At 53.7% G+C, this 15,898-nt stretch overlaps 1 protein-coding gene across 1 annotated transcript in view; it reads left to right on the top strand.

Moving 5' to 3' along the window:
• Positions 1-15,759, top strand: part of LOC118649266 — a 39,881-nt gene extending 24,122 nt beyond the window's left edge. The window contains exons 2-10 of the mRNA XM_036296162.1: positions 1,578-1,629; positions 4,672-4,884; positions 5,118-6,488; positions 7,187-7,306; positions 9,230-9,430; positions 11,775-11,816; positions 14,223-14,369; positions 14,638-14,766; positions 14,957-15,759. Coding sequence (XP_036152055.1) covers positions 7,279-7,306; positions 9,230-9,430; positions 11,775-11,816; positions 14,223-14,369; positions 14,638-14,766; positions 14,957-15,141 — 732 coding nt within the window. The 5' untranslated portion in view covers positions 1,578-1,629; positions 4,672-4,884; positions 5,118-6,488; positions 7,187-7,278 and the 3' untranslated portion in view covers positions 15,142-15,759. The remainder of the gene's footprint in view (positions 1-1,577; positions 1,630-4,671; positions 4,885-5,117; positions 6,489-7,186; positions 7,307-9,229; positions 9,431-11,774; positions 11,817-14,222; positions 14,370-14,637; positions 14,767-14,956) is intronic.
• The last annotated feature ends 139 nt before the right edge of the window (positions 15,760-15,898 follow it).

The following is a 15,898-nucleotide window of genomic DNA, read 5'->3' as shown; positions in this document are numbered from 1 at the left end:
AGGGAGAGGAATAGAGAGTTAGAAACATGGATGAGAGAGAAACATCAATCAGCTGCCTCCTGCACACCCCCTACTGCGGATGTGCCCGCAACCCAGGTATGTTTTTTTTTTTCAAAGATGAAAAAGGAAACTTTTCTATGTCAACCCACACACCGGAGGTCGCCGTGGTCAACAGTTTGGTGCGGACTCTTTATGACACACACACACACACACACACACACGCACGCACACACACCACACATGCATACACATACACACACGTGAGCGCGCGCATAGGCACACACACCACACATGCACACACATACACATACGTGCGCGCGCGCACACACACACACGTGAGCAGAACACACGTTGTTTAGCTGGTTCCCCTCGTTTTCTGGGGTTTTTTCCTTCCTTCTGGCTGGGAGATTCCTCTCGTGAAGTCTGTAGTCCGAAATGAATGGAAGAGATGCGAACTCCTCTCTTAGGAAAAACGAGGCGTTTCCTACCCGGACCACACGCCACCCCCGAGTGAAGCCAGGGCTTCGCTGTGGCCCCGAGGCTGGGAGTGGCGTGCCCCCGAGGCTGGGAGTGAGGTGCCGCGGTCCCCTAATCCTCCTCCCTCCCCTCCCTTGCCGGGGCCCCACGGGCACGCTGATTCCCGGGCCTTCTTAGGACCTGCCAAGCACACAGTTGCGCCCCAGGACCTTTGCATTTGCTGTTCCCTCTGCCTGGAACTCTTTCCCGCAATCTGACTCCATTTGCTCTCTTCCTCTCTTGAGCCATGATTCCGCTCAGGTGTCACTTTAGCAGAGAGGCCCCCCCAACCCCCCTTCTCTTTACAGAACAGACCGGTCTCCCTTGCACTCCTTTGTTTCTCTTCATAGCACGGACCCCCTAACACACCCAACTCTTCGTTAGTGGTCCTATTATTTTGCCTCCCAGATGAAATGTCAGTTCCGTAAAGACAAGGATTTGTGTCCAATGTGATCCCCGCTATAGATCCGGTGTCTGGCACATAGTTACAAATCAGCCTGCGTTAAAAACAAAAACAGCTGGCCGGGTAGCTCAGTTGATTGGAGCATTGTCCTGTACACCGAAAGGTTGCAGGTTCAATCCCTGGTCAGGGCACATACAAGCAGCAACCAATGAATGCATAAATAAGTGGAACAAGCCAAAACCGGTTTGGCTCAGTGGATAGAGCATTGGCTTGTGGACTGAAGGGTCCCAGGTTCGATTCCGGTCAAGGGCATGTACCTGGGTTGCGGGCACATCCCCAGTAGGAGATGTGCAGGAGGCAGCTGATCGATGTTTCTCTCTCATCGACGTTTCTAACTCTCTATCTCTCTCCCTTCCTCTCTGTAAAAAATAAATAAAATATATTTAAAAAAAAAATAAGTGGAACAACAAATCCCCCCCCCCCCTCTCTCTTTCTCTCTCTCTCTCTCCTTCACCTCCCTTCCACTTTCTCTCTCTGAAAAGTAATGGAAAAAATATCCTTGTTGGCCTAATTCTTGGTTGGCCTTGTGCCTCAAGTGTCTTTGTCATGATTCCCTCCCCTCACTTCTACCCTTAAGTCCCATCCTTCTACCCCACAGGGCCCAAGGGACGACCTCAGGAGGGATGACAGTTCCACAGAACACTGACAAGGTACTAAGCCAAAAGCATATTCTGGGCAAAAGCACAGATTTAAAAATACTGATTAGTAATTTGAGTGGGGGAGACTCAGAGGGGACTGAAAAGGGACAAGAGTCGTGGTGGTTGTGAGGGCCGGAGAGCAGGGTCGTCAGCCCCGTGGCAGGGAGCTGTGGGAGCAGGAAGGAAGGAGGGCCATTCCCATGTCCTAAGTCCAGATGGCCTGGGGTGCCAGGATGAACCAGAAATTCACGTAGTTCATGTAGGAAATGAAACCTGAGGGAGGAAGAAAGCAGAGGGGGTGAGGTGTAGAGTTCACCAGCCCCACCTGGACCCCAGTCCTCTCCCCATGCCCAATGATACCCCCTACCCTGTCCCCATACACATCCTTACACCCAACCTCAACCCCATTCCCTGCACTGTCCGAATCCATTTCCATATTCAATCCCGTCCCCAGTTCCATCTCATCCCCTACCCTGTCCCCATATACATCCCTACACCCAACCTCAACCCCATTCCCTGCACTGTCCGAGTCCATTTCCAAATTCAACCCCGTCCCCAGTTCCATCTCATCCCCTACCCTGTCCCCAACCCCTTCACCTGCATTTTCCTCAACCCTCCACCTTCAAACCCAAACCTAACCCATCCCCTACCCTGCCCCCAATAATCCATTTCCTAACCCAAACCCAACACCATCCTCATCCCCAACTCTTTCCCGGGCTGTCCCCCATCGGTATCACTGAACCCTGTCCAAACCCAACCCCATCCCAGCTCAGACCAATCGCCAGGAAGCAGAAGATGCCAGTCCACGCCAGGTAGAAGCTACGCCCCAGACTGTACGTCATGCCTTCCTGCAGGAACTCATGGGCCTGCAGCAGGTAGAACAGGATACCCAATACCATGCTGGTCCCTGCAGGAGTACAGGTGTTAGGAGGCTGGACAGCAGGTGTGTGAAGACCCGTGGCCCTGGCTGTGTAACTGCGTGACTCTTGCCCATTATTTCCCCAATTCCTTTGCCCCCCTGTCTCTCTGCTCACAAGCAGGATAAGAGGCTCCTGACAATGTCATAGCAGAGGGCATTGGAAGTGCAAGTCTTGGTCTTTCTGTGGGCCACGGGGGTGTCTAAAACCACAGGCTTTGGGGCCAACTGACTGGAACGCTTGTCTGGCCTCGGCCTCCCACCGTCGGGACACACTCCATCTCTCTGAGCCTCATTTCCCCCATCTGTAAAGTGGGCATAATTGCAGACACCATCTCCTTGGTTGTCAGGCGAAGAGTTATTGAGGTTGGCCCATTTCCTGGCACACAGGGAGCCCTCAAGAATCAAGCCAGATTACCATCACTGTACTGGGTCTTTACTTTGGGGTTTCTGAGGTAGTGGATAAGGAACTCTGTCATTCTGGATATTTTAGCTGTATTTTTGAATGACATGAATTAAAGATGATTTGTGAAAAGGAAAAGTTTTTGTTTTTTCAGGTAGTGAATGGAGTACTGGGTAATTTTTATTTATACATTTTTGAGAGAGAGAAACATCGATTTGTTGTTCCTCTTATTTATACATTCATTGGTTGATTCATGTATGTGCACTGATTGAGGATAAAACTCACAACCTTGGTGTATCGGGACGAAGCTCTAACCAACTGAGCTACCCAGCTAGGGCCTGGGTAGGGTAATTTTTTCTTTATGTTCATAGTATAGGAAGTGTTTTCCCTTTGATTAAAAGGGAGACTGGGCAGAAATTATTTTCTTATAGGAAAACGTCCTAGTTTAGAGGACATAAAAGTGAGGCGTTTTCCACCCCATATCCCTTAGAGTTAAACAATCAAGGAGAGCTAACAGACAGACTGGACACATAACATTTGCTAACACGGAAATGTCACCGTCACTCTCCAAAAATGCTCTCTTGATGCAACTGAAAGTTGTGGTCAATTACCCCAAGAGAAGACAATATCCTTCATTTCCAAATTAAAGTGCTCCCCACGGCCCCTTTTTCTAAAAAGTGTGATTTGACATCCAAATGGAACTAAACTATTCTCATCGGAATATAAATGTTGAGTTACTTGGGTGGGAGTATGGAGATAAGGACATGTACAATATCTACACCGGGTGATGACATTTCCCAGTTCAGTCCTCACGACATCTCCACGTGGTAGGAAGTTGGCTCAGAAAGATGAAGTAGCTTGAACAAAATCACTGGTGGTGGCGAGGAGGCAGGGGTTGGGGGTGGGGCTGGAACTGGAAATAGAGATGGGATCTTGGTAGAGGTTGAAGTTTGAGAGATAAGGATGGAGGAGGTGGAGGTGGAGGTGGAGGTGGAGGTGGAGGTTGGTGTTGGGTCGTGGTTGGGGGAAAGGATGGACTGGAGATGGATAAGAGGATGGAGCTGGGAATGAGTTAGGTTGAGTTTCAGAGTGAGGTTCACAGGCGATAGGGCGATGGGGTTGCAATTGGGTGCTGACGTTGGTAAAGGGGTGGGGGATGGCTTGGATTCTGGAGAGAAGATTGAATTGGCATGGGGGTGGGGATGGGCCTGGACAGCGTGGAAGGGGCGGGGGATGCGTTTGAGATGTGTTGGTGATGGAGCTGGGAAGTGAAGTGGGGGCTGGTATTGGGGCTGGAGATGGGGTTAGGTTGAAAATTTATATATTTTTTATATATATATATATATATATATATATATATATATATATATATATTATTGGGATGGGTTAAGACAGTGGTCGGCAAACTGCGGCTCGCGAGCCACATGCGGCTCTTTGGCCCCTTGAGTGTGGCCCTTCTACAAAATACCGACTTCTGCGCACGGGCCACAAAGTTTCAATCGCACACTACATGCGTGCCCGCACATGGTATTTTGTGGAAGAGCCACACTCAAGGGGCCAAAGAGCCGCATGTGGCTCGCGAGCCGCAGTTTGCCGACCACTGGGTTAAGAGATAGGATTTGAATTGGGACAGAAGGTGAGGATGGGAAGGGGATGCGGTTGGAGTTTGGAGGGAGCGGGTTGGGTGTCATGGTAGGCACCCGGCAAGGTTCGCCTCGCCTTGGTGTCCCTAAAGGAAGGATCTCAGCGCCATGCCTGCCAGGTTGCTGAGGACGATGTTGGAGAAGTCCAGCACGGGCACGTTGGACTTGGTGAAGAAGGTGATGTCTATGAGTATGAGGCAGAGGCAGAAGCTGGTGAAGGCGGAAATGAAGAAGAAGGCCCAGGCAGAGTCCAGCAAGTCTAGGGAAGGAAGAGAACCAGGAACACCAGGATCAGGGTCATGTAGGTGAGGACGAACACTCGGCAGCGAGGGTGGTCTTGCAGCAGGGAGCCCCACCCTGGGGAAGGGAGGTTGGTCCGGAGGTAGTGAGGACCGTTGCAGAGAAGAGGGGACACACCCGGGGCAGTGGGGTCATCCCAGGGAAGGCAGAAAGGGGTCCTTAGGACAGAGGAGAAACGCACCGTGGGAATGGGGAGTCTAGGGCAGGCCTTACAAGCATTGTGGTCTTGCTCATGCAGGCAGGAGACGTCAGAACACCGCACAACGAAGATGGTGTTGATGGGGATGGTTTGGGGCGGGGGGTCAGCAGGACCCCCAGGGAGTGTCAGTGGCACCTGGAAGTGGACCCAGGGCTGGCCCAGAGTGATGAGACCGATGATCACCACGCCCACCAGGCTCAGCACCAGGCTCAGCTGGCGGCTGAGCTTCTTGGCCTGGTGCAGCAGCCGCGTGCCCACGGGCAGCTGTGAATGTCTGCGTTTAGCCCTGACCGAAAACCTGCTGCAGAGAGCCCACCGCCAGTGTCAGCGCCGCGTCCAGCTCCCCAGCCCAACCATCCCAGGTCCGGCTGCCAGACCCGGTCCCACCCAGTCTACCCTTCAGACTCTTATCTTCTCTATGTCCATCCTCTATACCCTGTCTCCCCCAGGTCCTGCCCTCCAGGTCCCCTTGCCTCCAGATCTAGCTTCCAGGCCCTGCCATCCTAAAATCCCCTCTCCAGATTCTGTGTTATGTCCTACCCATGGCCAGCCTGCAGGACCAGCTTCCAAGACCTGCCACACCTAGGTCCAACCTCTAATCTCTGCTATGCCAGGCATGTTCTGGTCCCTGTCCTTTGACTGCTGTCTCCCTCCACCCCCATCCCCTACCCCCCCAATTCTCACCCAGAACCTGGCCTTTTTGCCTGGACCTCTGCCTCTCACCTGGAAGAGCTGGTGTCCGTGGAGCTGTGTAGCGGGATGCTTTGGACATCGCTATCTGGAGTATTTTTGCTTAATTGGAGGTTGTACAAAGATTCTTTGAAGTCCTCCTGGGAGGTCCAGAGAATTTGTTCCATGCTTTCCATGCTGGCCTCAGGGCTCTCGGTAATTGAAGGGGGGACGTCCACACTGGCCCGGTTTGGGAACTTGACGCCTGGAACCCTTAAACTTTGACTCTGGGTGCTTGTCAAGTTGTCTCCCAAACTGGTTTGATTGGTGTAGGCAACTGATTCTACGCAGGCCAGGGGGATGTGGGGCATCGGCGAAGGCCTGGGGATACTGAACCTACGAATTTGGAAACTCGTTTGGCCACTTGGCGGAACGGTCAGGGTGTTGAGAGGGGTCACTGGCGCTGTGTCTTGGGGGCCGGCTTGGTGAACGCTGCTCACGGAGGGTGTCTCTTGGATACTCGTTTGGCTAATGTTAACAGTGGATGGTGTCTCTTGGATACTCTTTTGGCTAATGTTACCCAGGGATGGTGCCTCTCTGATACTGCCCCGGAGACTCTCGTCAATGGGCGATGGCTCTTGGACGCTGGCCTGGCGAGTGCGCAAGATGGACGAAGGCTCTTGGATGCTGGCCCGGCGAGTGCGCAAGATGGACGGAGGTTCTTGGACGCTGGCCCGGCGGGTGCGCAAGATGGGTGAAGGTTCTTGGATGCTGACCCGGCGAGTGTGGGTGACGGGCAGTGTCTCTTGGATGACAGATGGGTGTTCCTGGATGCTAACCCGGCGAGTGTGGACCGTGGGTGGATGTTCTTGGATGCTGACCCGGCGCGTGTGGAGAATGGGTGGTGGTTCTTGGATGCTGACCCGGCGAGTGTGGACAGTGGGTGGGTGTTCTTGGATGCTGACCCGGCGAGTGTGGAGAATGGGTGGCGGCTCTTGGATGCTGACCCGGCGAGAGTGGGTCACGGGTGGCGGCTCTTGGATGCTGACCCGGCGAGAGTGGGTCACGGGTGGCGGTTCTTGGGTGCTGACACGGCTAGAGTGGAGAATGGGTGGAGGGTCCTGGGCACTTAGCCTGGAGGTGTTGGGCAAAGGGTCTGAAGTCTCATCTTGGGTGTCACTTTCGGGATCTTCTGTAAGGACATCTGCCTGGTTGCTCTGTTGGCCAGATGGGGACTTGCGGGACATGTGGCGGTAGAGGGCCAAGCCAGTCCCTGGGTGCACTCAACAGTCTGCCAACTGCCTCAGACCTTCTTTCCCGGCACCTCAGTGGCCACTGGAAGTCTGCTGGTCTCTCTCCGGGGTTCAGGCTCTGTCCCTTGGCCTTTTGACCTCTTTGTCCTTTCTTCAGTGTTTCTTGGTCTCTCCTACTGTCCTCAGGCAGGCCTCAGGGCTCCAGGCTGGCCTGAAGTTCGGGCTGCGGGGAGATTCCGTGACAGTTGGAGAGGTTCCAGGAAGTTGGGACGTTGGCCATGGACGCATCCTGCACAGTGGACCTGTGTGAGTGACATGGGGGTTGGGACTGGGTCTGGGTGCATTCAGTGTGGGGTCTGGGCAGGGTCGGGATTGGGACAAGAAGAGGTCATAGCTGGGTCAGAGAGGTGTCAGGACAGGGCAAGGGGTGGATTGGGGGGTAGGGAGCAATCTCAGAGTGGAGACAGGGTTAGAGAGGGGCCAGAGCGGGGTCAGGACTAGGTAGGGTTGAGTCACCAGTGTCTCTGAGATTAGTTCTTACAGTTTCCGGAGGTCCTGAAGTTATAATTCCCTCTTCCTACCTGCCTCACTCCACACCCCTTCCATGGCCCTCTCTGAATCCATTTCACCCCTTTATTTATTACTAGAGGCTCAGTGCACAAATTTGTGCACTGGAGGGGGGTTGTCCCTCAGCCCAGCCTGCACTCTCTTGCAGTCTGGGAGCCTTTGGGGGATGTCCACCTCCTGGCTTGGGATTGGGCCTAAGCCAGCGGTCAGACATCCCTCTTGCAGTCTGGGGTTCTCGCCGTCCAGGACCCTTTGCTCCTTACCGCCTGCCTGCAGTGGAGGTGGGAGAGGCTCCTGCTGTGCTTCCCCTGTGGGAGCTCCGCAATGACCACCAGGGGGCAGCTCCTGCATTGAGCTTCTGCCTCCTGGTGGTCAGTGTACGTCATAGTGACCGGTCATTCTGCTGTTGGCATTTTAGGGTTTTATTATATAGGATAGCAAAGGCTGTGTGCCAGGCAATAGGGGTGCAGCAGGCGATAGGGGTGCAGATTTGTCCTCTATCCTAATGGGGGTCTGTCCTGGAAAACTGGTTAAGGAAAAAAAAAATCAGTGAAGCCTTAGCTGATTTGGCTCAGTGGATAGAACGTTGGCCTGCAGACTGAAGGATCCCGGGTTCGATTCCAGTCAAGGGCAGGTACCTTGGTTGCAGGCTCCTCCCCCACCTGGGCCCTGGTCTGGGCTCCTGAAGAAGGCAACCAATCGACGTGCTTCTCTCACATCGATATTTCTCTCTCTCTTTCCCTCTCTCTCCCACTCTCCCTAAAAAATCAATAGAAAACTATCCCTGGGTCAAGATTTAAAAAAAAAAAAAAAAAGTCAGTGGAATAACGACTGACAAGTCCGTGAGGAATTGCACATTGTACTCTAGGAGCATTTAATGAGCAACCTGACTAAGAACTGAGGCTGTGGGGGTCAGTTGCCGGGGGTGGGGGTGTCAGAAAGGAGATGCGGAAGAAGTGACATTAGCGGTGAGGGTGATTAAGGCAGTCTGGGCAAAGGTGGAAGCGGAGTGCCCAGGTTGGAGGAGTAGGCGGGACTGCGTGGAGGTAACCAGGTGGGAAAGACCCTGTGAAGTCTAGTTAGTGAACAGTGGGACCCGGGGGGCCCTTGCCAGCTGGGAAGGTTGGCGGGACCACAGGGGCTTGGTGAATATTGGGTGTATCCCCTGCATTTACTCTTTTGACACCATGGGTCATGGCCTCGTGAGCACCCTCTGGAATCTGTGTCGTTGTTGTGCGCGTCCTGGGTTGGGATTTGTGACGTCGAAGGAGATAAGGGGATGAGGTCCAGAGAGGGGCTGGTTCTAGCGAGGGCTTGGGGAATGGGGACAGGAGGATGGGCTTGAGCTTGGAATAGGGTTGAGGATGGGGGATGAGTTGGGCATGAGGGTTGGAGATGGGCAGGGGGATGTGTTTGGGGTTGAGGACCGAGACTATTGTGGGTGGCGTGGGGCTGTGAATGGTGCTGGAGACAAAGTTAAAACGGGGGATGAGACAGGAACGGAGATGGGGATGAGGTTGGCATCGGGGTTGGGGTGGAAGGGGATTGAGAACGGGGTGGAAGGGGAGGCTCGGGTGGGGACGGAGACACGGCTGTGCTCAGGGACGGACCGCAGGAGGATGCAGGCCCATCCTGACCCCCCAGTCCTCGATTCTTTCCCAGCGGACCCAAACTACTCCTGGGAGGAGGACAGAAAGTACATCCTGCGGGGCTGGGCCCTGGTCTTCAGCACCCTCACGACCCTGATGGTGCTCAGCGCGGTGGACGGGCGGATGGTCTACCTGGAGGGCTCCTACTCTGGCTACATGGGCTTCTGGATCAACTGCAAGAAGTACAAATGCTCCGACGTGGGCCAAGTCACTGGTCAGTGGGGCCATGGACGGGCTCTGGGGCACTGTGCAGGGGGATCCTTGGAGCTGATCAGGGGCAGGGATCTTTAGGTGTCCTTGGGGGGAAATCTTTTCAGAGCCTTTGAGAAAGGGTTTCTGGAGATTCTCTGAAGGCCTTGTGAGGGGGTCTTCTGGGGTACTTTTCTTTCTTTCTTTCTTTCTTTCTTTCTTTCTTTTTTCTTTTTTTTTTTTTTTTTTAAAAAACACCACCGAAGAAAGAAAACAAAATCACCACTGAAGTGAGAAGAGAACTGATATTTTTTTAAAAAGTATTTTTTCTTTTAAAATATGTTTTTTAAATATATATTTTATTGATTTTTTACAGAGAGGAAGGGAGAGGGATAGAGAGTTAGAAACATCGATGAGAGAGACACATCGATCAGCTGCCTCCTGCACGCCCCCGTCTTGGGGATGTGACTGCAACCAAGGCACATGCCCTTGACTGGAATCGAACCTGGGACCTTTCAGTCTGCAGGCTGATGCTCTAACCACTGAGCAAAACCCGTTAGGCTTAAATATGTTTTTTTTTTTAAATTGATTTGAGAGAGAGAGAGAGAGAGAGAAACATCGATGAGAGAGAACCACCAATTGGCTGCCCCCTGCACGGCCCTCACTGGAGAGCAAACCAGCAACCTGGTCATGTGCCCTGATCGGGACTCCAACCTGTGACCTTTTGGTGCAACCTGTGACCTTTTGGTGCAACCTGTGACCTTTTGGTGCCTGGGACAACGCTCAGCCAACCGAGCCACACCGGCCAGGGCTCCTGGAGTTCTTTCTGGCTCATAAGGAAATGGGACTGACATATGCTTTGGAAAGTGAGCACTATACTTGACCGAAAGCCCGCCTGCCTCATCACTAGGTGGCTGAAAACACCATCACTTTCTCTCTCTCTCTCACTTAACATTTTGTTTTTCCAAAAAAGATGACAAGAGGTTTCAGCAGGAACATTTTGCCTCCTTGTTGGTCTCTTCATTGCTTTTTCAAAAATATATTTTAAAATACATTATTACTGATTTCAGAGAGGGAGAGGAAGGGAGAGAAACATCAATGATGAGAGAGAATCCTTGATCGACTGCCTCCTGCACGCCCCCCACTGGGGATCGAGCTCACAGCCCAGGCATGTGCCCTTGACTGGAATCAAACCTGGGACCCTTCAGTCTGCAGGCTCTATCCACTGAGCCAAGCTGGCTAGGGCTCTTCATTGCTTTTGAGCATTGCAACAGGAGACAGCCCGGAGCCTGGCGCCAGAGTGCCTAGTTCGAATCCTAGTCCAACCACTTGGTAGCTGGGTGATCTTGGATACATTTTTTCACCTCTCTGTGCCTCAGTTTCCACATTTCTAAAAATGGCAGTAATAGCAGTACCAATTTGTGAGCTGTTAATGTGTGAGCTAAAACACATAAAGGAATGAGAACACTGCCTGGCACATATTAAGTGCTACACCAAGTTTAGCTATCCTATCTAATAAAGACGGAATATGCAAATTCACTGTCCCACCGTTACAAAGATGGCGGCGCCCATAGTCACAAGATGGCGACGCCTAGTTCCCTCAGCCTCCCCGGAGGCCCCAGTCCTTTCAAACCCACCGGGGGTGGCAGGCTCGCAGTGAGGCCGGATCCGCCCTCAGGCCCCCAGCTGCCCAGGGATGGCCCAAGGTGCAGGCAAGCCTCAGATGTTGGCTGCCCAGCTGCCCAGGGTCACCCAAGGCTCAGGTAACCAGGGCCGGCCGAGGCTTGCGCTGCCGGCAGTGGCAGCAGCAGAGGTGTGATGGGGGCGTCACCTTCCCATGGTGGCCGGGTTGCCTCATGCCCCTGAGGGCACCTGGACTGTGAGCAGACCAGGCTGAGGGACCTCCCCTCCAGTGCATGAATTTTCATGCACTGGGCCTCTAGTCTATAATAATAAAAGCAGAATATGCTAATTAGACCAGATGTCCTCCCGGATGTCCTACCGGATGTCCTACCGGATGACCTTCCAGATGAAGAAGCCAGGGCTGCAAGGGAAGCCTGGGTCCCTGGTGCCAGAAGGAAGCTGGTGCTGGCAGCCAGGGGAAGGAAGGCCTACTCTTGCACGAATTTCGTGCATCGGGCCTCTAATAAGCTTTATAAAAACACTTTTCTTTTACCAGCTGCTGCACCTACCATCATTTTATTATTTGTATTTTTAAAATATATTTTTATTGATTTTGAGAGAGAGAGAAACTTATTTGTGAGAGCAAAATATTGATCGACTGCCTCCTGCACGCCCCCTACTGGGAATTGAGCCTGAAACCTGGGCATGTGCTCTGACCTAGAATAGAACCATGACCTTTCTTTCAGTGCACAGGACAACGCCCAACCGACTGAGCCACACTGGCCAGGGTAACTACCTTTATTTTATTTTAAAAATTATTATTATTTTAAATCCTCACCTGAAGATACTTTTCCATTGATTTGTAGAGAGAGTGGAAGAGAGAGGGAAAGACAGAAAAATATCAATGTGAGAGAAACACATTGATTGGTTGCCTCCTGCATGCGCCCGGACCAGGGCCTGGGCAGAGGAGGAGCCATGCCCTTTTAAAAATTATATATATAATATAATTATATATTATATGTATAAGAGAGGATAGGGAGAGAGATAGAAACATCAATGATGAGAGAGAATCATTGATTGGTTGCCTTCTGCATGCTGCCCCCCCTCCCCGAACGTTCCCGTCAAAGCCCTGGCTGGGTCACATCAGTACCGCCAACCAAGCCTGGTGGCCAGAGCAATGCAATGCACTGATTGGCTTATAACTGGGGCTGAGAGTGGGGAACAGGTAGGAGGGTGACATGCATGGTGTGGAGGTAAGCCTGTAAACATCCACTCTTTTCTGACCAAGCCACAGGATGGGCTGGTCTCTGGGATGACAACAGCCCAACAGCCAGTGTCGCCTCAACTCTCCTTCTCTTGTCTGCTTTCCTTTTTTAGTTTTACTCCCTCAGGTCTCCCAGCCCCCAGGAGGCTGGGAGCAAGGCTCAGGCAGCTCCAGGCTCCTGGTCTTATGGACCAGAGGAGGGACAGCTGTCCCAAAAACTTCAGTTAGAAAAAGTCTAACTGAAGGCTTTGATCATGTGCCCACCTTATGGCCCATCACCATGGTCTGGGGCATGGGACACCGTGATTGGCTCAACCAGAGTCACATGTGTATCTCTGTGGCCCCAGAGCATAAAGATGTGCCTGGAGAAGCCTTCCATCAGGGTTTTGTAATCACCAGAGAGCGCCATTGCTATTGTGTATATAGGATGAACCTTTTGCTTGCTGGTTAGGTGTTAGAGGTGTGCAGTTTGCCAGAAGCATAGCAGATGAAGTCTTAGCTCATTTGGCTGAAACTGTTCAAAAGCAGGCAAAGTAGGAAGGGGCTTGTTCTTCGAAGGAGCTGCAAGTCTTGTCACACTGCAGTGTAAACTGGATAAATATCAGTTCTACTAGAGGCCCGGATGTCCTGAGTGTTGTGCACTCAGGGGTTGGGGGTCCCTCAGCCTGGCCTGCACCCTCTCGCAGTTTGGGAGCCCTTGGGGGATGTCCACCTCTGGCTTAGGCCTGCTCTGTGGGGGATTGGGCCTAAGCTGGTAGTCAGACATCCCTCTGGCAGCCCAGGAGCCCTCAGGGGATGTCCGACTGCAGCTTAGGCCCCTCAGGGAGCAGACCTAAGCCGCATTCAGACATCCTTAGCACTGCTGAAGAGGTGGGAGAGGCTCCCGCCATCCCTGCTGCGCTTGCAGCCATCAGCCCAGCTTGTGGCTGAGTGGAGCTTCCCCTGTGTGAGCGTACTGACCAGCAGGGGGCAGCTCCTGCATTGAGCATCTGCTCTCTGGTGGTCAGTGCGCATCATAGTGGCCAGTTGTTCCACCATTAGGGTCAATTTGCATATTACCCTTTTATTATATAGGATAGTGAATGCAATGACATCTTTTAGGTACCCTGATTTTAGATATTTGTAAGTTTTTTTGTTTTTGTTTGTTGTTTTTTTGCATGTGTACATCTGTGTGTGTGCTCTGGGAGATGTATGGGGGATGTGGAGAATGTCTGTGTTGGGGGGCGTTCTATGGTGTGAATGGAGGTGACATTGGAAGAGGTTTTGGGGTGTGAAAGGGGTCACTAGGGGACCTAGGAGTGTGAGGGGAGAGGAGTAGAGAGACACCCACCTTCCTGGCTTCCACACCCCGGAACCCCTCTTCATCACTGAAGAGACTTCAGTGTCTTGGATAACTATGCACGTGTGTTTGGGCATGTCTGGGAGTGATAGTGAGGATACTGTGAGTTGCTGTGGGACATCTTTTGGGAGTGTGAGTGGGGCGACTTTGGGAGTAACTGTGGGGGTGACTCTAGAAATGATTGAGATGATTCTGTGGCGTGACCTCAAGAATGTGAGTGGGGGTGACTCAGGGGTCATCTGTGGGGTGACCCTGGTATGCGTAGTTGATTAGGAGGGTGTCTGGGGCTTATGTTTAGGGCGAATGGGGGTTGATTTGGGAGAACTCTGAGGGTGTGAGTGGGGATGACTTGCAGTTTACAGGTTCCCCGGGGGGTGATTTTGTCAGAGTCATATTTTGGGGTTTCTAGGAGGTGACTTTGGTGATGGGAATGGGAGTGACTTTGAGGACGTCTGTAGTCAAACTCTGGGGGGCCTTTGGGGGTACTGCTCAGGGGTGTCATTGACATGAGCTTAGAGGTTGACCTTGGAGAGCATCTGGGGGTGACTCTGGGACAATCCTCCCTCCCCCCACTTCCCCCATTCCCCCCAGTTCTCATCCACATGAGCATGGGCTTCATGATGCTGGCCTTGGCCATTTGCCTCATCCTTGTCACCACCATGGTCCTCTCCTTCTGGCCGGTCTTCCGCCGCCTGAACAAGACCGACCTTATCTTCAGTTTACTCAGCTTCAGCATTGGTAAGTGTGGGCCTGGGGGATGGGGTGCCCTCCCAACCCCAGCATCTGTGCCCTGGGAGGCGGATCTCAGACTTTTCTGTCCCAGGGTCACCTGGGTCCGTCTTTGACACTTTCTCTCACAGTTCTCCTTCCTCTGTCTTTCTCAGTTGGGGTGAGTAGTGTGGGGGGCGTCTCTGACTGTCGAGAGCGTCTGTGTGTGTCCGTGTGTCTGGAGGTTCCGGGCTACCTGCTTAGCCTAGTGTCCATCTCTGGCCCCACCCAAGCGCAGGGTTCCTGGTTATCCTCAGCATGACGCTCTTTGTAGCCAACTGCCAGTCCCTGAGACCAAAGCCTCGTATTTCGTACCTGTTTACCTCCTACCTATGCTGGGGCAGCGGCGCCTTGATACTGTGGACAGGTGAGAGCGGGCCGGCGCCTCGGGAAGAAGGGGCGGGGCCTCGGGGAGAAGGGGCGGGGCCTCGGGGAGAAACCTGTGCTGGGCCTGGGGCCCAGATGGTGGTGAACCCAAGGAGGCGGGGCCTAGGGAAAGGGGGCGGGGCCTCTGCGGAACTGGGCTTCCAGCCGCCCACCCAGCTCCTCCTGCCCAGGAGTCCTGAGCTACTTAAACTACGCGGGCATGTGGAGCCAGGCCTCGTTCACCTGGGATCGGCGGGTGAGCTACTGGCGGTGGGCCTCGCGGCTCAGTCCTATGAGGCACATGTCCAGACAGTCAGGCTCAGACCGCAAGTCCAGTTCGCTCCCAGGCCAGGGGATCCCCGCCAAGCCTCCCTAAGCCATGGTTGCTCAGGACACGGACGGGTACCTGGGCCCGGGGGCGGGGATCAGACCTCCACTGAGGCCCGCCTCCCTAAGAACATGCCTCGCCCTCCGAGGGCTGCTGACAACGCCGGGACCCTCCAGCTTGGGCCCACCCTTTGCTGCTCTGTTCCCGTCCAGAGTCCTCCCCTGGTCCCCATCCCAGAAGTCAGACACCGCCCCCTTCCGCTCTGCACGCAGCTCCCGCCAAGGGGCCAGTGGGTGTGGATCTGTTCCCATCCTAGCGTGGCCCCGCCCCAATCCCAGATAGGCCACGCCCAGATCCTACCTAGGCCCCCCCCAATCCTAGCCAGGCCACGCCCTATCCTAGCTAGGCCCGCTTCAATCCCAGATAGGCCACGCCCCCATCCTAGCTAGGCCCCGCCCCCATTGAGATAGGCCACACCCCAAAGCCACCCTTCATCCTCGGAACTCCTCCCTCTCCGAGGGCCAGCCCCGCCCCTGGATGCCTCATCTTGCCCCTGGGCGGACACAACACCCACCCAGCTTTTGCTGTCGCCCCTCCCCAGGAAGGCATGGCTTGCCACAGCGTCCCTTGCCCACCTTCCTGGCTTCTGCGCCACAATAAAATGTGGGCACCACCCCGCTCTCAGAGTCCGATCCTCCATTGCGCCCTCTCCCTCGGGGCAGGGTCGGGCCGGCGTGTGCGAGAACCGGCCTGGAGTCCCGGCCTCCTTCTCTGCCTGTTTGTCTACACCTGCCTCTGCCCCGTC

The sequence above is a fragment of the Myotis myotis genome, unplaced genomic scaffold (genome assembly GCF_014108235.1).
Source record: "Myotis myotis isolate mMyoMyo1 unplaced genomic scaffold, mMyoMyo1.p scaffold_m19_p_28, whole genome shotgun sequence".
Classification (NCBI taxonomy): domain Eukaryota; kingdom Metazoa; phylum Chordata; class Mammalia; order Chiroptera; family Vespertilionidae; genus Myotis; species Myotis myotis.
This window is presented reverse-complemented; position numbering and strand designations above follow the sequence as displayed.